At 36.4% G+C, this 23,951-nt stretch overlaps 1 protein-coding gene across 1 annotated transcript in view; it reads right to left on the bottom strand.

Moving 5' to 3' along the window:
- LOC110222359 (snake venom 5'-nucleotidase-like) overlaps positions 1-23,951 on the bottom strand; it is a 76,688-nt gene that overhangs the window by 3,687 nt on the left and 49,050 nt on the right. Inside the window, exons 6-7 of the mRNA XM_021007297.2 lie at positions 7,068-7,215; positions 6,234-6,417 (exon numbers count right to left, since the gene is read on the bottom strand). Coding sequence (XP_020862956.1) covers positions 6,234-6,417; positions 7,068-7,215 — 332 coding nt within the window. The remainder of the gene's footprint in view (positions 1-6,233; positions 6,418-7,067; positions 7,216-23,951) is intronic.

Genomic DNA, 23,951 nt, shown 5'->3' with positions numbered 1-23,951 from the left:
TCCTTTTAATAGTGTCTTAAGATGAGGTGTTTTTTTGTTACTTTTTTCTTTCCTTGGTAGTTGTACTTATTTACCTTATTTTTTTATTTGAATGGTATTTGCAAGTCAAACAACCTATGTCTTTTTTTCCCCCAAAGGAATACTTCAAAAGTTTCTCTTCTATTTAATGGCCATCTTTTTTTCATTAATGATTAGGTTCAAATTAGTTGAATGTATCATTTTGGGCTGCATCTTGAACTACTTTGATTTTTGGAATATATTGTTCTATTCCTTTTTGCAGTTTCTGGTAGATAACAAAATATTTTCATACTATTTAAATTTTCCTTCCTTTATATTTGTAAGGTTTCTTCCTGGTCACATAAAGAACTTTGTGTCATTGGGATCATTAAATTTATCACAATGAGTCTTGCAGTTTGCAGCACAGGGTTTTCTTTTTTTTTTTCCTTGAGGACATCTGCAGATTTTTAAAAAAATCAGCCCTTTCTTTCTTTTTTGTATTCAGTTCTTAAAAGTTCTCTTGTATTACTTCTTGCATTATTGTGTCCATTTTTTTACCTATTACATTCTTTTGAGAGATTTATGATCCTTAAGATGTCTTCACATACCATCTTTGAGATTGATCTCAATTTTTTTGCTTATGTAAATATCAAAGTATTCTTTTATTATTACTTTTTGTTTCTTTTCTCTTTCATATTGTTCTTTGCTTCAGGATATTTGTATGTCCAATCAGTTGTTCTATTTTTCACATTTTTGGAGAGACTCACCACTGTGGAGTCGCTTTTCTATTTTACTAATATTTTTTTCTGTTACACAGGCCACAACTTCTACCATTTGTTATCTCTTAATTTATTTCAAGATTCTTATTTCTCTCTCGAACTATTTAGGAAGATTTTGCTGTGATTCTATGCTCTCTTGAGAATCCACAGGGTTCTTTTTCATCAGATGTTGCTTCAATTTCCCTGGTCTTGTAATGTTTGTTTAGAGACATTCACCACTGTTTTGATACCTTAGTAGTAGTGATCTTTCTTTCAAAACAGAAAGGAATAGGGGAAGCTAGGTGGCGCAGTGGAGAGAGCTCCGGACTTGGAGTCAGGAGGACCTGAGTTCAAATCTGGCCTCAAACACTTGACTAGCTGTGTGACCCTGGGCAAGTCACTTAACCCCATTGCCTAGCCAAAAAAAAGAAAAAAAGAAAGAAAGGAATATCTTCCAACATTGATTCATTTGCTTTGCTGTAGGTTTGTTTTGGTTTGGTTTTTTGGGCAACTGGGGTTAAGTGACTTGCCCGGGGTCACACAGCTAGTAAGTGTCAAGTGTTTGGTCTGAGGCCAACTCAGGTCCTCCTGATTTCAGGGCCAGTGCTCTATCCACTGCACCACCTAGATGCCTCCTGCTCTAGGTTTTTAACTGAGTTTTCTTCCACCTGAAATCACTGGTGGTTTCAGTCGTTTTTCCTTATGTTTATTCTCTATTTGTCACTTTCTGCCTCCTTCCCTTTTGAAGGCAGATCCCCTGAGCGATATACCTCAAATTCATTTCAGCTTCTTTTTACATTGGGGAATTCATTTTACATTGGCCTCAGTCCTTTTCTCAAGTGACTCCTTGGGGGACAGAACTGGTTTATGCTAGTTCCCTTTCCTCCAGGCCTGGTATAGACTCACATGTACATTGGTACCCTTCCCTAGTTCCCTCTGTTTTTTAGTCCTGTGTCAAAATACTCTCCCACCCTCCCTTACATCCTCTTCTGCATACAGGAAGACAGAGCTGAGGTATATTCTTGCTGTCATAAAATGATGAGGTGAGGGGAGAGGTAGTGTGTGTTAGCATAAACTGCAACACCAGCAAGAAATTGTGAATCCTGGAGCTGGTAGATAGGTTGTGCACCCTAACAGAGTGTGGAAGCTGGTAAGGATGGGAAGCAGCATGGGCAGGGAGCGGGGTAGAGTGTTAGGAATTTGTGTTGTCAACTGTTAATTCGTAAGGCTGTTACCTTGTTAGGTTTCTTGGCATCAGCCTGTGAAGAAAGCTGTAATTGCTCTATCTCTAACACATAATTGTTCTTTTGAGGAATTTTTGAGAGGTGGTGGGGACAGAAGGAAATAATCCTCTTTTTTTTTTGTCACATAAACTGGAAGGCCTGATTTTAAATTACTTCCCTCTCTTCTTCATATTAAAGTCATATCAGACCTTCAGGAAGCTTCGGCTCAAATCTTACCATTGGCATAATGTTTTCCCTGATCACCTAAGCCTAAAGTTCCTCTTAAATTTTAGAGTAAATTATTGTTTGTTTACTGACTCAACTTAGCAATTAATTTTCTATTGTCTTATGATGCATTCTATTATTGCCATAAACTGTTCTTTAAATATTTTACTGTTATTTAACTTTTCCCATATTTGTGACTTGATGCCCAAGTAAAAAGTTGCTTGAAGGCAAGGACCAAACTTCTTCAAATATCCCCTTAAAACAGAGGTTTTTCCATATAATAGGTGCTTGATAAATACCTAACAATTTAATTTCATTTAAAATTGAGGCAACAGGAATTTACTGAACATTTTTAAGCAAAAATATAAACTGATAAAAATAGTACATGGTACTCCAAGGCCTTAAGAGCCTTAACCAGAATGGCAATAATAATAATAATAATAATGATAATGATAATGGCATTTACATTATGCTTTAAGTACTTTACATATATTATTTTATTTGATCCTCACAACAACACTGTTAAATAGGTACTATTATTACCCCCATTTTACAGATGAGGAAACTGAGTTTAAGTGACTTGCCCAAGGTAACACAGAAAGTAAATATCTAAGGCAGAATTTGAAATCAGATCCTCCTGAATCCAAGTCCGACACCCTATATCCTCTGTGCCAATCAGCTACCCCCTGTAGGTGAAATGCAAAGGAAAGGGTTAAATCAATAAATTGTGGAAACAGAAGTGATAGGCTAATATATATGGGAGGAAAAAAAAACTAGAAAGGAGTTAAAGATTCCTCCAAGATTCCCAGGCTAGGTAACTAGCAGAATGACAGCACTGCTAAAAGACCAGACCTGAATCAGGCTTGGCCAGTGGTTCAAGTTCAGGACTATTAAAAAAAAGAGACACTTATAGTCCATCTGATACTTAACAAAAAGAATGTTACTGAACCATCGCATGGAAAGGATGTTCAGCAAGGATACAGCACTGATTCATTTGGGTACAGCTTTCCTGCCTCTACATTTGTCATGGTGGCATGCTGAGTGTCAAGCTTGAGGAAGGCACTTTTGACTCCTTGGGAACTGTTTTAAGTCTCAAGGACTGTTTCAATAATTTTTAAAGAAAACTATCTCTCTCCTGAAGTATAGTCACCCCTCTCCAAATGCTTCTTGAAAATACCAAGTTGAGGGGCAGCTAGGTGGCGCAGTGGAGAGAGCTCTGAACTTGGAGTCGGGAGGACCTGAGTTCAAATCCAACCTCAGACACATAACACTCACTAACTGTGTGGCCCTGGGCAAGTCACTTAATCCCACTGCCCCATTAAAAAAAATACAACAACAACAACAACAACAACAAAATACAACAAAAAGAAATATCAAGTTGGATATCTTGTAGGCATCTCAAACTCAACATATATAAAACAGAACTCATTATCTTTATCTTTCTGAACTTCTCTATTACTGTCAAGGTCACTTCCATCTTCTGGTTACCCTCACTCAGTATCACAACCTTAGCATCATCCTCAATTCTTCATTCTCACTAACTCTAATCCACTTAGAAATCTTGTCATTTCTATCTTCACGTCTCTCATCTCTGTCTCTTTCTGTCTCTCTCTCTATATATATAATATATATGTTACATATAATATATATGCACATACATATATACACACATACACACATATAGTTACAATCCTACTTCAGGCTCTCATCCCTTGCCTGGAGAGCTGCAGTAGCTTTCTAACATGTCTGTGTGTTTCAAGTTTCCCTCCATTGTAAATCTTCCTCCTCTCTTCTGCCAAGGTGATTTTTCTAAAAGGTATAAGTGATCATATCATCTCCCTGCTCAGTAAGCTCTAGTAACTCCTTCTTACCATCAAAATCAAATAAAGACTTTTGTTTTGAATCTCAAGCTCATTATAACCTGTGGACAAGTTGTTGATGACTATAGAGGTAAGCTTTTTGGATAGATTGAATGGTGTCAAATGCTACAGTGATCAAGAGGAATGAGAACTGAGGAAAGACCATTAGATTTGGGGAGTAGGAGATTAGAGTCCTTATAGGAGTGGAGAGGGTAGAAGCTAGATGTAGTGGGTTAGTAGGAAAATTCATGAGGTGAAGAAACAGAAGCAACACTTTATACATTATTAACTTATGATCAAATGTTGGCCAAAAAAGGAGAGAAACAGATAACTCTTTAAGGGGGCAAAAGGTTCAAGTGAGGTGTTTTTCTCCCCATTGTTAAAATAAGGTAGTCCTGACCACTGCTGTAGAATAAAAGACCCTAAAGAATTTAAGATTGATGGAATAAGGACCTAGAAGGAAAGGAGGTGGACAGATGGAATCACAGACACAAACTGAGGGACTAGCCATAAAAAGGAACTTCTTTTATTCTCATACAGAAAAAAAAAAACTTAGTGTGAGATTAGAGAGATTTTCCAGTTCAATTTAGAGGTGAATTCAGACCAACCAACTCCACAAAAAAATCTAAAGTCTCACTGTCAATTGCAAGTTATAAACAAACAAACAAACAAACAAATGTAATGGAAGCTTGCCCAGATCACTGAACATGGGCCCTCTCTACTTTTCTGTGTTCCCCTACCTTATGGGAGAGAGTAGCAAGCGTCCTTTGATTTGCTAGGTAGCCAGAAGAGGCTGCATTTTTAAAACTGGTAGACCAGAACAGTCTCACTCTCTTTCCTGCTCCAACCATAGGGTGAAGATCATACACAGTTCACCCACAGCATGGGTGTCATGAACTGAAGCAGAAAGGTGTTATACTTCTCTCTCCCCTCTCCTTTAGGTCCTGTGGCTTGAGATGTTTACATTTTCTTTCTATTTCATTTGTTTTTCTCAGGTTTGTATAATCCCGACAAGACCCAGGAGTTCCAGCCATAATGACCTTGGAGCCAGGATTCTAGGTGGGACTGTTGCAGCCAACTAACTCATCAGGGAACCCTTGAGAAGCAGGGTGCCTGGGACTCAAGCTCAAGAGGAATTATGAACTAGGAACTGGGACTGTGCTATACAGGTACCGAGCTAAACTATGAATCTAATCCCTTCCCCTCTCCAAAGAGAGAGGTGATGTGGGGAGAAGTCTGGGGGAGAGGGGAGGCGAGGGGAGCAGGGTAGGACTTATGCCTCCCATGTGTTATAGAGTGTTTGTATATTTGTTATTACACTTCTGAAGTCAATATTCCTTTGTAAAAACTAATCTGACTGTTAATGGTTAAATGGAACTGGGGTATGGGGAACCACCCTTACAATTAGAGAAATATCATCGATGGGGGTGGAGCCAATGGTAGAACCTAGACACTCCAAACCCTTTTATGAATACCAGAGAGCCCTTAGGTAATGGTGGCCTTCCTGGCCTTCAGGCAGTGGAGGTCAGGGTGGTCAAGTGTTTACATAAAGAAAATAAACAAGCTTCTAGAAAACAGAAATTCCAAAAATGACAGTTTAATATTGGCACTCTTGAAAACTTTATGCATTACTTTTTGTATGGAATAGAGCCTAAACCCATACTTCAACAGAAGTTATGGTGTTCATTTGGAAATTATACTTTCCATTTCTCTACTATATTCTCAAAAGATTGTACATTCCTAGATTTCCTTAAAGTAAATAATAATATGCAGAACCTTTCTTATGTAGAACCTTTCTATGATTTACATGACAATGAAAAACTCTGAAGAAGGCCAAAAGTGCACAATTCGTCTGGTTAAAAGGGATTCAGTAGATCCCATAGCAAGAAAAATGGATAACAAATGCATCACTTTTTCATAAATTGGAAGCCATAGGACCACAAATGGACAACAGGAGGTCCAAAACTAAGTAGCATGATTAAATGGCTCAGTTAGTTGACCAAAAATTGAAACAGCACAGATAAGTATCCATTTTTGACACGGGCATATCTCCAATCTTATTATATCAAGTGATGATCGATATAAAAATGAATGTGAATCAATACTGAGTGAATGCTACCTATTAAAATGTCATCAGTAAGTTATTTTCCGTAAAATAAAATTCCAATTACCTGTAAATGATGCCGTTTTAGACATAGTAATTAAGTTCATTCGATGGCCTGAAAGGCACTGTTTCCTACCCTGCACAATTTTGACTGATTCAAAGTGATTCAGAACCACTGTAGAAAGCGTCTGTGCAGTTTCTGTATCAAACATTCGAGGACAACTTTTAAGCATTATATAACCATCCTTCCCCTGAAAATCAAAAAAGATTTCAATTATCCATTTCAGGTAATACAACACAAAGGATAATTTAAAATTTTTATATTTGCCTTTGAAATAATGGTACACATTCACTAATATGTAATCAAAGATGGACATTTCTACACATGTGCACTAATAAACTCACAATCTCCCTTCCCACTCCCTGTGCTTAGTCCTGATCCCTCTGACTCTATTTTCAAGCAGCTTGGGGCCTGTCTGGGCAGGAAGTTCTTGCAAATGAGACACAGCAGGCCTAAGTTTGTGCATAATCAAAATCAAAAGTTACTATAATTAATAAAATGCGTTTAAACAAATTAGAAACATTTATAAAATAAAAATACAGAAACCCATTCTTTCTAGTAAACATAGCTAAGAATGTTGACAACTGATTTTTTAAAAATTTCAAAAATAAGACATACAAATGTGTTACTGTATTTTTAATATCTGGACATACAAAAAGTACAATGATTATAATGGGAGAGATCCAAATAATGAAAAAAAAGGAATTAAAAATGTAGGAAGCAACTTAAAATTTACTGATATTTACTGAAATCAATGATAAAATGAAACCATCAAAGAACAAAATCTTTACAAAAGACCTTCCAAGGTAATGATTTAATTTCAAAAGAACAAAATCTCACATTGGCAATGTACTCCTTAATAGCAAGAAGATAAACTTTTTTTTTCCTTAAGTACTGTCCTTGAATTTTTACAGTATCTCGTATAATTCTGTGTCCCGGCTCTTCATCTGGATCAAATCCAAATTCCATTCCTGCAACCTGAGGAAATCTGAAATTTAAAAAAGGAATGCTCTTACAGAATTGCTATCTCTATCAAAAGATATATAAATGTGAAAGAAAGATTTTTGAAAACTATAAATGAATTTTTATGTTATATAATCAGAACTAATTATCTTCAAGAATCACAAACCATAGGAAAAACTCTTTTAACTGGTAATACTCAAAAGGCCTTAGGAAGCATTGCTAACAATCCTAGTGGAGGAGTTGGAATTCCAGCTGAGCCATTTAAAACCCTAAAAGATGATGCTGTTAAACTGCTGCTCTCAATATGCCAGCAAATTTGGAAAACAACAGTGGCCACTGGTTTGGAAAAAATCAGTTTACATCCCAATCCTAAAGAAAGGCAAGGCCAAGGAGTGTTCAAATTACCAAACACTTGTGCTCATTTCACACACCAGCAACGTTATGCTTAAGACTTCTGCAAGCTAGGCTTTAACAGTATGTGTACTGAGAATTATCAGAAGAACAGACTAGTTTTCAAAGAGTCAGAGGAACTAGAGACCAAATTGCCAACAATCACTGGATTATGGAGAAAGCAAGGGAGTTCCAGAAAAACATCCACTTCTGCTTCATTGACTACATTAAAATCTCCGACTGTGTGGATCATAACAAAATGTGGCAAGTCCTCAAAGAGATGAGAATACCAGATCATCTTGTCTCTTGAAGGACCTGTATGCAGTGAAAGAAGCAAGTTAGAACTGAACATGTAACAACTGACTGGCTTCAGACTGGAAAAGGAGTACGACAAGGCTGAAAATTGTCACTTTATTTATTTAACTTGTGTATAGAGCACATCACGCGAAATGCTCAGCTGGATGAATCAAAAGCTAGAATTAAGGTTGCCAGGAGAAATAGCAACAATCTCAGATATGCAGACAATACCACTCTGAAGGCAGAAAGTACACAGGAATTAAGAAGCCTCTTGATGAAGAGTGAAAGAGGAGAGTAAAAGCTGACTTGAAGATTAACATTAAAAAAACTGAGATCTTGGCAACTGGTCTCATCACTTCCTGTCAAACAGAGGGAAAAGAAATGGAAGCAGTGTCAGATTTTAGATTCTTGGGGTCAAAGAGCACTGTAGATGGCAACTGAAGCCATGAAATTAAAAGACACTTGCTCTGTGTCTTTTAGGAAGGAAAGCAATGGCAAATCTGGACAGCATACTAAAAAAGCAGAGACATCATAAAGGTCCATACAGTCAAAGCCAGGGTTTTTCCAATAGCAATGTAGGTTGTGAGAGTTGGATTATAAGGAAAGATGAGTCCACAGAATCAACGTTTCTGAATTGTGGTACTGGAGAAGACTTCTGAGAGTCCCTTAGACAGCAAAGAAGTTAAATCAGTCAATACTTAAAGAAATTAACTAAGGCTATTCACTGGAAGGTCAAATACTAAAGCTGAAGCTTAAATATTTTGGCCACATAAGAGGATGGGACTCATTGGAAAAGACCTTGATGTTGGGAAAGACTGAAGGAAAAGGGGATAGCAGAGGATGAGATAGAAGCATAATATCATGGAAACAACAAACATAAACTTGAACAGACTTTGAGAGATAGTGGAAGATAAAAGGACTTGGTGTACTATGGTCCATGGGGTCATGAAGAGTTGGACTTGACTGACTGACTCAACAACAACAACACACACCCTCTCTCTCATACACACACACACATACACATACACACACACACATACATACATATGCATGTGTGCACAGGTATATTCCCTTTAAAGATATTCTAAAATATCAGAGGAAAAGAATCAGTGTTGGGAAATGCAAGACTGGAAATATATAAGAGCAACAGCAGTTTCCCAATACATAAGATAAAGAATATTAACAGGTAGTTTTCAAATGCAGAAATGCAAACTATCAACCACCATATGAAAAAGGGCTCCAAATCACTAATAAGAGAGATACAAATTAGAACAACTTTAAGGTTTCACCTCACTCCCACAAGACTACCAAAGGTAATATAATGAACAAAATGCTATCAGGGAGTTATGGGAGAACAAGAATCATCATGCCATGTTGGCAGAAGTACGAATTGGTATAACCACTTGGGAAAGTAGTTTGGAACTAAACCCAAAACCTGTGGCTTTCTAGACTATCAATATTACTACCAGATACATACCACAAAGAGATCAAAAATAGAGGGAAGGGATCTATATTGACCCAGCAATATCACTACTAGGTCTACTTCCAAGGATGATTATGGAAAAAGGAAAAGAATATGTTCTAAAATATTTATAGTGGCTCTCTTTGTGGTGGCAAAGAAGTGGAAATTGCAGGGATGCCCATCAATTGGGGAAGGGCTGAACAAGTTATAGTATATGATCATGATGGAATACTATTGTCCTATAAGAAATAATGAGCTCATTGATTTTAGAAAAACATAGATAGACTTGCATGAAATAATGAACAGTGAAATAAACAGAATCAAGAGAGCACTGTATACAGTAACAGCAATATTGTTTTTAGAAACAACTTTGAGCAACTAAGTCTTTTTGACTATTATAAATATCAAAATTAACTACAAGGAACATATGAAGGAAGATACTGTCTGCATCCAGAGAAAGAACTGATAAATAGATGTATAAAAAGATTTTTACATATGTGTGTGTGTGTATACACATATATACATACACACACACACACACACAAATTTGTGTCTAATGGTAGCCATCTCTAGGGTAAGGGAGTGGGGAAGGAAGGAAAAAGGGGGAAAAAAGAAAGTTACATGATAACTTTATTATGTATTTAAAAGGAATAGCAAATTGTACATATAATAGATTTGCAGTTTCATATGCAATCACCTTTTTTTTATTCAACTGTGTTATGGAAATGTTTGTTTTATTTCATAAATTTAAAATAAAATAAAAATTTAAACAAAAAATATTTATAGCAATACCTTTTGTTGTATCAAAGAACTAGAAACAAAGTAGGTGCTCATTAGCTGGGAAATGATCTGTATTTGGGAGGATGGAGAGCTGTTAGACCTCTTAGCCACAGAAGCTGGTCCCCAATATTATGGCTTTAGAGGAGCCAAAATGAAAAGCAAGATGGGTTGCCAAGTGATACTCTTTTAAGAGCTTTATGGTACAGGATACTTGGTTGTTTTCATCAGGGTGTCAGGGGAAGGGTGGCAGTGGTTTGGTCTGCCCGGCACATACAGCTTCCTGTTTCTCAGGATTTCTTGCAGTAGGCTTGCTTATTCCATTGGTAGCATTAGGTCAGGAACTGGTGGTGGAGATCGAGATGTTGAGTCACTTTTTCACAGGGGTTATTTTCTTGTATGATAGCTGTGGGGACCATGCTGGATGTAATGCTGTAGGGGGGTAAAGGGGGTTACTGCTGTTCCCAGGGTCCTGACAAACATGGATTTAGAGAACTGTGTGGAGATTTATATGAGCTAGTACAGAATAAAATGATTAGAATCAGGAAAACAATTTACACAATGAAAAGGAAAACAATTTTGAAAAACTACAAAATTCTGATCAATGAAGTAAACAATGAGGACTTAAAAAGTCTGAGGAGGAAGAATGCTACTGACTTCTTGGCAGAGAGGAAATGGAGTAGAGGTACAGAATAAGGCACACATTTTCAAAGATGACTGATATGTTGATTTGTTTCATGTGACCATACTTATATTAGAAATGAGTGTTAGCATATAGTGATAACTGATAAAAACAAGGAAGGAAGGAAGGGAGGGAAGGGGGAAGAAGGAAGAGAAGGATGGGTGGAGGGAAAGAAAAGGAAGGGAAGAAGGGAGAGAGGAAAGGAGGAAAAGAGGAGAAAAAAGAATAGAGAAAGAGGGGGAAGGAGAGAAGGAAGATAAATAAAACATTAAAAAATACACTAGAAAAAAAGAAGAGGTTCAAATCAAAAGTGGGTATAAACAGGAGATTTTGTTATTATTAAATAAATATATACTTAAAAAACTACATCATTTAAGTTCAGTTTCATATGCAGTCCTCTTTTTTGACCTTCTCTGTATACTAACTATTCATTTTTGTTGATAATTAAAGTGCATAATAAAAAATAAATTTTAAAAACTTACAAAAAAGAAAAATAAATAGAAATAGATAGCTTAAGCCTCCTACAAAATACTTGTATTTTAAAACTAAATAAGCAAAAAAAAATTAAACTAAAGCTATAAAAATAAAAATACATTTCTGATCAATATCACAACCACCAACAAAAAGTATAAAATATTTTAACAAGCACACATTTCCACATAGCTCTATGCAAGGTGATGTGCCAACTTTAAAAAAACTGATAATATGAGCACTGGATGGCAAATAAAAGGGAAGAAAATACAGATAAATTGTACATTGAGCAATTAAGACAATTTACATCATGTGTAAACTGTGTCAGAAAAACAGCATCTAAAATTGATTGAACAGTATGCTCAGACAGAAGAAATCACTTTTCTTTTAGTCACTTCATGAAGGATGTGGAAAGTGGGATTTCAAGAGTTCTTAAATAATGAAGGGAAGGAGCTTGATGACCTTGGTTTGAGAAAATGTTCTGAGCACAGTGTACCTCACAAAGAGGAGCAAGACTGGAACAAAGGGAGCAAAATAAAGAGATTTGCCTAGTGGAGAAGAATGTTTCCATAAGGATGAAACAAGAATAGTAAACAGAGTCCAAAACAGCTGTTGGAAAACCTTAACACTGAGGGTAAATTATACTCATCCTGATGAGTAAACAACTTTTGCTGCAGTATTCAGGATGGATTGTAGAAGGGTTGCATTAGAGGCAGGGAATGAAGTTACAATACAGTTACAGAATTTTAGAGATGGAAGAAACAATAACTATTTTTGTAACCTCCTCATCTTATAGTGAGGAAACTCAGACTTACAGAAGTTAAAGGCTTGCCCAATGTCACACAGCTTAGTAATAGCCATAATCACTGATTTCTAAACCACTACTCATAGTTTAGGTTCAAGATCACCTTTTGTCAATAATGTTAGAAATATATTAAATGGGAGTCACGCCACTATATGGCTTACATAGGACATACCCCTACAGTAAATATTCTTATCAAAGAGACTTTTTGGTTCAGTTTGGTCTTAAATAATATTTCTAAAAAGAAATTCATCAATAGTGTTTCCAAACACATCATGAAAATTATTTGTTATTATTCACAAATGCTCTGAAACTTTCTCATCTTGTAATTATTTTAAATATTGCTACACAGCTGCGCCTTACATTTGATGGGGCTTTTGAAAACATTTTCACATCTATTATTTATTTCATCATCAAAACAGCCTATTTTATCCTATGAGGCTAGTAGTAAAGGTATTATTATTCCTGTCAGAGATGAGGAAACTAAGGTACAGAGATGAAAGGATACAAATATTGACAAACAATGAGCAGTTACGCTGAGTCCACATCTCTTAACTCTCAGTCCCAGGCTTTTTTGACTAAACTTACAATATACAATTTTAAATTATTTTAAATTATAGAAACATAATTTTTAATTTAATAAACTCACCCCTGTTTATTAAAGTCAATTTCAAAATGGTTTTTAGTTCACTAACACAAGCTATGTTGTAGAACAGGATTAATCTTAACTGAGAATGAGTTCAACAGGAATTATTCATTTAGAACCTGAAGACATAATCATAAGGAAAACTCGCCTGTCAGTTTTGCTTCCTTTGACTGATATTCCTACATGTTTTTCCTCTACCATCTCCTTTATCTAGTACTATATTTGAATAAATGAGTACCATTCTTCCCTTGGATGTGTAATTTTGTGGTTAGGCCAAATATAATAACTCCAAGCTAAGGGAGTAGAATTTCTTAGAGAATATCAATACAAAATGTACCATAGTATCCATTCCATCATGACAAGCCAACCTAACAGAAAATTATATCTACTTTTTCCCAACTCTCATCAGGCCAACCTTATGTCCTTGCAAAGTTAGGCTGTTAGAGATATAGAGAAATATCGCTGCCCTTCCCTGTAGTCTTCACCTAATGCAGAGATAGAAAGTCTCTTGCTAAGTCCATTTGTTTATACTCCCATCACTACTAGAAGTTAGGAAGAGCAAGTAAATAAAGTGGATAAAATCTCTTTTCAGCTCTTCTGGTAATAGCAGATTACCTAAGATGTGCTACTGAGAAGATACACAAACACACACACACACACACACACACACACACACGTACACACATACAAATATACCATACATACATATACACACACACATACACTTTTTTTTTTAGCTAGGCAATGAGGTTAAGTGACTTGCCCAGGGTCACATAGTATTACGCGTCTGAGGACGGATTTGAACTCAGGTCCTCCTGAATCCAAGGCTGGTGCTCCATCCACTGCACCACGTAGCTGCCCCTATACATATACTCTCACAAAAGGAAAGGGACAGGCTTCACCTCTGATCCTTCTGACCTATTTCTTGCACTAACATGAAAGTTGAGCTATTTTAATTTTCACCATAATTTACCCATGAGAAATATCCTCTCCCTCTTGCACTGGAGGAAAAACTCATTCATTTATTAAATACACTAATATTTACTGAGTATCTATTCACAGTACTAGGTACTGCAGGTCATACAATAGTCCCTGAATGAAGATCACCCCCTGAAATCTACCTCTGTGGCTCCACAGTTTTTATTTTAATGTGCCTCTCATTTCCCAAGTACAGAAAAGATGAGAAATTGGTTTGGATTAGTAAATGGACTATATTTATCAGTTTAATCCAAGAAAATAAAACTGTGTACAATGAACTTATACATATATATATATGTATGTATATACACAGTATATATTTATGTGTATCCCTCTCTATGAACTTACCACGATGTAACCTCTCCAGTAAGAGATTTTCAATTTATGCAGTCTAAATGACACAGGTATACATAAAACAGGAAGAGAAGGAATTATGTACTAGATACACAAAGAAATGGAGAACATTCTTTTATCTATCTTACTCTCCTTTTCTCCTTCAATTTATATTCTGTAATCAATCAACCAATTAATAAGCATTTACTAAGGAATATGTATTCCAGGTTTTTTGAAATGGCCAGTATAAAGGCACAATGATAAGAGAAGGCTACTACAATAGTCTAGGCATGAGGTGATGGGGCCTGAATCATGGTGGTAGAAATTCCACAGGAGAGAAGGAGTAAAATATAACAGATACTGTAAAGGCAGAAATGACAAGCTTTGACAATATGCTAGGTATATGGAGTGAGTTCAAGTAAGAGTCCAACGTGATGCTGAGGTTGAGCCTGGGTGATTGGGAGAATGGTGGCATCTTGGACAGCACTTCCTGTAGGAAGTTGGAGATGGTAGACTGGAGGTTAGGGCAGGATAAACAGATCTGAGAATCCTCTGCCTAGAGATGATATGTGAACCATAAGAATATCAAGCAATATAAAAGAGAGGAAGAAGAGAACAGGGCCCAGACTGGTGCCTTAAGGGATATCCAGAGTTAGTGGCTATGACCTGGATGGAGAACCAGCAAAAGATACTCAGGAGCAGTTAGGCAGGTAGGTGAAGACTTAGAAAAAAATAGTGTCATGAAAATCTATATGCCAGGTACTGTGCGAAACACTTGATAATTATTATCCCATTTAATCCTTACAACAACCCTAGAAAGTAGGTACTATTAACACCCCATTTTTTACAGATGGGGAAACTGAAGAGAGTAGCAGGTAAGTGACTTGCTCAGGGTCACACAGCAAGTAAGTATCTGAGGTTGAACTCGAGTCTTCTTGCACTCAATCTACTGTGCCACCTAGCTGCCCCTAATAATTAGGCAGATGATGAAAAGGAAAAATTTTTCTATTAGCTGTTTTTAAACAATAAAAAATATATTAGCATGTGTCACATAGGAACAAGCTGGCCATTCAACAGGTAAACAAGTAGCAGGCTTCATTCAGCATGATGCCTCTCTCAAACAAAAGTTTGTCATAGAAAAGCAATGAGAAAGTACAAAAGGGTCAGGAAAATTTATGAATGGTAGTAGTAGCTGTAGAAGCATTTAACTGATACAGAAAGCTTTGAAAGGATTATTGAGGCAGGAAGAAAGTAGTAAGGAAGCCTAGATACTGGAGAGGCAGTGTGATGGTAAAAAGGCTGCTAACCTTGGTGGCGGGAGATAGTCAGATAAGCTTAACATAGGGTAACCTAGTCATAGAAGGAAACAAAACTAGGCCAGCATCCAGGCAGCCAATATACAACCCAGCATCCAGGGCTCCTGGGTTTGAACTACAACAGGAGACAAGGCCAGACAATTCCAACAAAAGACAAGGCCTAGTCTTCAACCACTTAAGTCAGGATGAAGTAGGGCCTATTCAAGAGTAATAGAGTTGAGTCTGACCCAAACATAAAGCTCCAATTCAGAAACTGTCATTGGAGACATAATTAAATAGAAGAAAATGCCAAACACAATGAAGAAATACTGTGGATAACAAAGAAGCCCAAAGAGTCAACTGAGATGGAGAGAACAACTCCACAAGTTCAGTTAGACTATCAGAGAAAATAATGTTCTGGCCACAAAGATAACAAGAGTGCATGAAAGAAACATAAGACACAGAATGGACTCATTATGAAGGAAAAATATGGTAAGGAGAATTAATTCCTTAGAACAGATGGTGATAAATCTTACTAAGAACTGAATTCCCTAAAAATTAGAATGAGACAAACAGAAAACAATGACTTTATGAGACAAAAAGAAATATTAAAACAAAACCAAAAGTTTTTTTAAACAAAAAATTTTAAATAATATTATCAAAAACAACTAACCTGGAAATCAGGTAAAGGAGAGATCACCTAACATCACCTGGCTATATAAAAAAATCCTAAACTTCCCAGTCAAAGAAAATATATTTCAAATATCCAGAAAGAATGACTTCAAATACCAAGGAACTGTAGTCAACTTTCAACTTCTACTAAAAACCACAGGACATCTTAGAATACAATATTCCAAAAGGCAAAAGAAACAGGCTTACAACTAGTAACAACTTACCTTGCAAAGTTTAGTATAATCTTTTTGAGGGGAAAATAGACCTTTAATGGAATAGAAAACTTTTGGATATTTGTGATGAAAAGATGAGATGAGCTGAAATATAATCAAAAAATACAGCCAGAGAAACCTAGAAAGGTATATTTAGTCTAGCAACTGAAAGAAGCCATGTAATAATGAAGTACTAACATTCTGGATAACAAGAAAAATATATATCTTCAGAACATTAATGTTTTCAGAGAGCACTGAAGGAGTTAAAAAAAAAATAAACAACCGGTTCCTAGGGAATGGATTGGTTCTATTCTGGGGCACGTCAGAGGATAAAGAAAGAGCAAGGTATGAGGAGGAATGTACTAGTGTAGAATCTGGCCAGATAACCTGTAATTTCATGTATCAAAGAGAAAACAGTGAATTCTGTCCTTATCTTCCCTTAGCAAAAAGGGTTTCAGGAATCCCTGTTTCACCTCCTACATTTTCAAGTGGCTCTAAGTTTTGAGAGATCCAATATCTGTGGTCCTGTCACTTCTCTATAATACCTTTGCCCTACTATAGTTATTCCTTCCCTTAAGCCTCTTTTAAACTCTGAGGCATAATCACCAAGTCTGCAGTGAAATTATAACAAAAGGAGATAAAAAAGCCATATACTATAAAAGGATGCATAATTTATTTAAACTGTATTGGCAGAGAACAGAAACAAGAAAGTTGTGAGTTCCCTGCTCATGCAATGGCTGCTGCTAAGCTTCCTAGATGTTTCCAGGATGTTAATTACTGTACTAAGTTGTAGTGGCCCCCAGCTTCTCTCAATTAAAATCAATAATTATTCTAAGGATTTTTAATCTGTTAAACTAGGTACAAAGCCAAAAGAAATATTCCTGAGGTCTACGTACTTACGTATAATTTTCTTTGTAAATGATAAAGCATCTACATTTGAAAAATAAATTCCTAATAGGTACTAATTCAAAACTGTTTCATACAGTGCCCAGCACAGTACCACACAAATAAGAATTTTTAGTATTTCTGGTACATGGCAATTATCAAAACTAATTATCCTAGAATATTTCCATATAAAAATAATAATTCCAGTTGCAAGATACTGATCAATGTGAATTTTGGATATGCAAAAATTATTCATATTTCCTTACTCAGTTGCAAATACCCTGACCTGACAGCTTTTAAAGTACAGAAATATGTCTAAGTGCCTGCAATCAGTTATTTTTGCATGTTAAAAATAAAGTTTTAGCAAGGAAAAAGGCTATAAATAATATATTCCACAGGACATTCAAGGTATATGATATAATATGCAAATTATTTATGCTATGTAAGTTTTTCCCTGTCATGCTGAAAAATCAATAACTATATCAGTAATTTTAATAGAATTTTAACTAAAGAAGAAGAAAAAGTATTGTCCCACCATTCCACCAACAACTGCAATTTCTCTTCAGTTGTGAAAATTAACTGACATGTTTTGACTTAGCAAGAGAAAGCAAAGTACTCCTTTAGACAGTTTCATTATCTACTATAACACAGAAATTCTCCCCTCTTTTTGTTGGTGTTGGTGTTGTTTTAATGCTTAAAGACTTCCTTGTTTTGATTTCTTATGCTAAACTTCCTGGGCAATAATAAATTCAGTACTACATGTAACACCCAATACTTTAATGGTATGTGAAAAATGTTAAATAATGACAATATGCTCATAATGTCAACACTTGATGCCATCAACCTCACCAGTTATTGCCTAGTTCCAAACACCCTTCCTGAAAACAGCAACAGGAATATTGGGTCAGGACAATTCCAGAATCACCTGGGATGATAGCATCCCAGATGTTTTTTCACAACTTCATTATACTTTGAGTTTAAAAGAACACTACACGATAGCGTGACCTCTTGAAAAAAGATGTTTGTTTCAAACTAAAGGATCGGTAAGTTCACATAATTTTAACTTTCCCTTCTCTACCCTTACCCTTTAATCACAGCTACAACAAATCAGTTCAAAATATAACCTGACCTTCATCTTCAAGAGCTTAAGTAGAAAAAGTCTGGTTCTTTTAGTAACCACCTCACTTCCTACTCACCTCCACCATGGAACCTTTTCATTGCAGCTGTTTGTTTTCATATTTAAGCTGGTTAGGCCTGGTGAAAGAGCATAGTTGTCCAGGACCACCTTTAAGAAGAGATGCAAGTCTCATTTCTTCGCCTAAGCCTTCTCGACATCCCCTAAACTTAGTACAAGAAACCTGGAAGTAACAATCCAGAAAGTTATCACTAACCCTTCACTATTACACCAAACATGATTCCAAAGGACAGAGAAATTTCTTGTTTTTGGTGGGTTTTATTTTCCAGCAATCTCTAGAATGCTGAAATAACAGAGCCATTAAATAATGTTTTGGAAATAAGAATCTAAATGAGAACCAGTCTTCTTTATCATTAATATTTATACTTACATAGCAAGCATTTCTAAATAACTCAAAGAACTTTGTGAACACATTTCATTAATCTTAACATCACTTAAGTAATGGAAAATAGTTATTAACTCAAATATACAGAAGGAGAAAAGCAGATTACCTAAGATCATCCTAAGATTGAAAATAGGTCTCATGCTTCTTCACAAAGTATTCCATCTTCTAAGCCACAATATCTATGGATGGATAAGTGCCAAGGCTAGATGTGTCAGACCAAAACAAAGATTTATTTTCAGGGACTTGACACAGAGAGTACTGTCAAAAAGCAGAACTTCATATTTTGTATACATAAGCAGTTCATTTATTAACTGACCACTCTCTCAAAACCCCCAGTCTTCTGCGATAGCATTAGTAGACTTGAAAGTAGACAAGGGAAGAACATTTTTGACACTAAAGAAGCAGCTCTTTACATCCAGCATCAATCACACAAGCAAGAGCCAAAACATGAGGATTACATCTGATGCACTGTGATTGACTGGGTCACCATATACCTTAAAAAGGCATGCTCTGATTGAATAATAACGTGCATAAAATAGTTAGCACTGAGCCAAAAAAAACCAAAGACGGAGAAAATACAGGAGATAGGAAATGCAAAGGGAAAAGAGAGTATCAGAGATCAGCAGCAGCAGTTAGAAGGAGCTACAAGAGATTATCAAGAACCAGACTCAAAAAGTGAAGAAGAGATTCAATTAGGTTTAAAAAGGGGGAGGGAGGAGCCAAGATGGCAGAGTAAAAGCTATGACTTGCTTGAGCTCTCCCCCAAACCCCTCCAAACACCTATAAAAAATTGCTCTAACAAATTCCAAAGCAGCCGAACCCACAAAAAGACAAAGTGAAAAAAAATTTACAGCACAAGACAGCCTGGATGGTTGATCAGAAAGGTTTATTGTGCCGGGCAGAAAGAGAAGCACAGTTTGTTATGGGCGCTTAGGCAAGGTAAGCCTCAGTGAACCTAGAGTAGGCCTCAGAGGACTGAATTGAGAGCAGCTGTGGTGGTTTCCAGACTTCTCAACCCAGGAACGCCAAAGACAACTTAGGTCAGTGGGAAAAGTCTGTGTCTGTGGTGAGAGAGAAGCATGGTCCCAGTCCCAGTCCCCGAGCTTGGCCCTGGGGTGGTGGCTGCTTCCTGAACTTCTGGCCCATAGACTGAGGGGAATCAGATGGCTGATGAGAGAGGGAATTACAGGAATCTCTCTCCTGGTGCAGGATTCTGTTGCTTTGCCTGTGCTTGGATCTGGGTCACAATTCTGGTGAGTGGTCCTGGGGTGAGGAGGAGCACTGGCATGGTAAAGCTTGTAGTGGCAATGAAGAGGAAACCCTCCTCACAATTCCAAGACAGAAAAGAGTGCTTGTGATCATTCAAAGACCAAAGCACAGGCCAGGAAAGGAGTATACACCTCACCCTTGATCATACCACCTTAGAAAAACTGAAAATTTATAGGTTCCCAAAAGCATCTCTGAAAACATTTCACAAAACCCCTGAAGCTAGGGACAGTACATTCTCCACACTGGAAGCAGACCCCTACCTTAACAAAGAGTTTATAATTCAAGTAATTGGCTGAGATCATAAGCAAGCAGAACAAAAAGAGTCAGACCATAGAATCTTACTTTGGTGACAAAGAAGATCAAAACATACAACCAGAAAAAGACAACAAAGTCAAGGCTCCTACATCCAAAACCTCCAAGAAAAATATGAATTGGTCCCAGGCCATGGAAGAGCTCAAAAGGGATTTTGAGAAGCAAATAAGAGAAGTAGAGGAAAAACTGGGAATAGAAATGAGAATGATGCAAGAAAATCATGAAAAACAAGTCAACAGCTTGCTAAGGGAGAGCCAAAAAAATACTGAAGAAAATAACACCTTAAAAAATAGACTAACCCAAATGACAAAAGAGGTCCAAAATGCCAATGAGGAGAAGAATGCCCCAAAAAGCAAAACTGGCCAAATGGAAAAGGAAGTTCAAAAGCTTACTGAAGAAAATACTTCCTTAAAAGTTAGAATGGAGCAATTGGAAGCTAGTGACTTTATGAGAAATCAAGACACTGTAAAAACAAATCCAAAAGAATGAAAAAATAGAAAGCAATGTGAAATACCTCACTGGAAAAACAACTGACTTGGAAAATAGATCCAGGAGACAGAATTTAAAAATTACTGGACTATCTGAAAACCATGATCAAAAAAAGAGCCTAGACATCATCTTTCAAGAAATTATCAAGGAAAATTGCCCTGATATTTTAGAACCAGAGAGCAAAATAGAAATTGACAGAAACTACCGGTCACCTCCTGAAAGAGATCCCCAAAGGAAAACTCCTAGGAATGTTGTAGCCAAATTCCAGAGTTCCCAGGTCAAGGAGAAAATATTACAAGCAGCCAGAAATAAGCAATTCAAGTATTGTGGAAACACAATCAGGATAACACAAGATTTAGCAGCTTCTACTTTAAGGGACCAGAAGGCATGGAATGTAATATTCCAAAGGGCAAAGGAGACAGGATTACAACCAAGAATCACTTACCCAGAAAAACTGAGTATAATCCTTCAGGTGAAAAAATGGTTATTCAATGAAATAGGGGACTTTCAAGCATTCTTGATGAAAAGACCAAAGCTGAATAGAAAATCTGACTTTCAAATACAAGCCTCAAGTGAAACATGAAGAGGTAAACAGGAAAGATAAATCATAAGAGACTTATTAAGGTTGAACTGCTTACATTCCTGCACGGAAAGATGATTTTTGTAACTCATGACACCTTTCTCAGTATTAGGGTAGTTGGAAGGTAAAAATTATATGGATAGATGGATAATGGATAGATAGATAGATAGATAGATAGATAGATAGATAGATAGATAGATAGATAGATAGAGGGCACAAGGTGAGTTGAAGAGAAAGGGGTGATATCTAGAGAATAAAATTAAGAAGTGAGAGAGGATTATACTGGGAGAAAGAGAAAGGGAGAGTTAGAATGGGGTAAATTATCTCACATAAAACAAACAAGAAAAGGCTTTTACAGTGGAGGGGAAACAGGGGAAGGTGAGAGGGAATGAGTGAATCTTATTCTCATAAGGATCTGGCTTAAGGAGGGAATAATATACACACTTAATTGCGTATGGAAATCTATCTTAGCCTACAGGAAAATAAGGGGGTAAGGGGACAAGTGAGCAGGGAGATGATAGAAGGGAGGGCAGATTGGAGAAGGGGCTAATTAGAAGCAAACACTTCTGAGGAGGGACAGGGTCAAAAGAGAGAATAGAATAAATAGGGGGAGGGATAGGATGAAGGGAAATATATTTAGTTTTTTACAACATGACTACTATGGAAGTGTTTGGCAGTACCACACATGTATAACCTGTATCAAGTTGCTTGCCTTTTCAATGAGGATGGGTGGGGAGGGAGGAAGGGAGAAAATTTGGAACCCAAAGTTTTAAAAACACATGTTTAAAAAATTGTTTTCACATGCAACTGGGAAATAAGAAATACAGGAAATGGGGTATAGAAATCTATCCTGCCCTACAGGAAAATGGAAGGGGAAGAGGATAAGAGAAGGGGGGGTGAGACAGAAGGGAGGGCAGATTAGAGGAAGGAGTATACAGAATGCATGCCATCTTGGGGTCAGGGACAGATGAGATGGGGAGAAAATTTTGAACTCAAAATCTTGTGGAGGTGAATGTTGAAAACTAAAAATAAATTTAAAAAAATAAAATTTTTAAAAAGTTTAAAAAGGAGGGGGGAGCAAACAGCCACCTACATTTTAATACTTCAGTCCTTGAAAGCATAAAATCTGTACATTAGGGTTGAGGATGTGGACAAAAATCACCTCAACAGCCTGGAATTCCCTCTGTACGACATAGTAAGAAACTTAGCCATGAAATACCTTTGCAATAAGATATATTCAAGCAATACAAAGAGCTAGTTATATTGTGGAAGCTATTGTACAATATGGATTCCAATATTGTTCTAGTGAAAGGAAAAAGAAGTTTCTGCTAGCCTTAAAAGAGAAGATACACCATTTTAAAAACGGATAAATAGAAGTCAACGAATCTGTATAATACTGCTTCATCTCTTTCATACAATACTAAAGTTGAAAAAGTATAGCCATTAAAAATTCTTGAAAATTCTGAGATATTGAAAAGTGGAGCATAAACAGCACTACATAATTCATCTCTGTTGAGTATGAGTGATTCTCAGTAAAAAGTTTTGAAGATAACCCTTTTTGGCTCACTTCTCACTAAGGTGGCAAAAGGTTTTTAAATGCCAAAGTGGTTGACTGGTCTTGGCGTTTTTGGAAATGTGGCTTTGGTATTTCAAATATACAAATTTAAAAGGACAGTTATAACTAGTCAAAAAAAAAAAACAGTGACTTAATCATGATGTGTCAAAAAATAATTAGGAAAATTTTTAAAGAACTTGTCTCGGACCATACCATATATAATTTGAACAGTTTTACAGTGCTGATGAATCACAGAAACCTGTCAACTCTGGCAATACTTGCTTTTATCCTGGCAGGTGCCAGTGATTCAAGTCCCCAGCAATTTAAGCAGAATGTCAGATTGACTGTTTTGTGTATGCTGATAATGTATGTTCTTATTAAATCTTTTTTGTAATTAAAAAAAATCACCTTAGCAGAGCTCTTGAAGGAGTTTATATTTCACCCATCTTTATATAGCACAATCTAATGGACAAACAAATGTTTTCTAATTGATTCTGTCATCTTCATGAGATCACAGAATTTAGAGCTGCAGGTAAAAATTGCATCAGAATCATAGGTTTACCTAAATACAGCAAAGTCATTCTATACCTAGTTAATTAGAGAATGCTGCCTAAGGAAGCAGGGTTATTGCCTAGTAGTATTTTTGCCACTTCTTACCACCTAATATTATGTTACTGATTAAGCCTATGGATAGGATGTTATTCAAAATACGTCATTACATGGGGGATTTCATGAGAATGTTAATTCATCATACATACATCATACATCAAACTTAAGAATCACAGAATCTTTTCATTGGAAGGGACCTCAGAGGTCTCTAACTTAACCCGTATCTAAGTAAGCATCCTCTCTACATAATGGCAGACAAGTGAAGCCTTTTACTGGAGACCTCCAGTGGGAAGAATCCACTACCAGGTCCTAAGACAAGTCACTGTCATTATGAATAGCTTTAACTGTTAGAATTACTCAAGGAAAGGTTGTAAAATATCTAGGAAAATAAATTTATTTATTTGTATCTAGAAATTTTTGGCTAGTTCTAAATGATTTTAAATGAGGTCTTCAAGTAAAGGCTTC

Source organism: Phascolarctos cinereus, unplaced genomic scaffold (assembly GCF_003287225.1).
Source record: "Phascolarctos cinereus isolate Bilbo 61053 unplaced genomic scaffold, phaCin_HiC Scaffold_4;HRSCAF=312, whole genome shotgun sequence".
Classification (NCBI taxonomy): Eukaryota; Metazoa; Chordata; class Mammalia; order Diprotodontia; family Phascolarctidae; genus Phascolarctos; species Phascolarctos cinereus.
The sequence above is the reverse complement of the archived record's forward strand: the minus strand, read 5'-3'. Positions and strand labels throughout refer to the sequence as shown.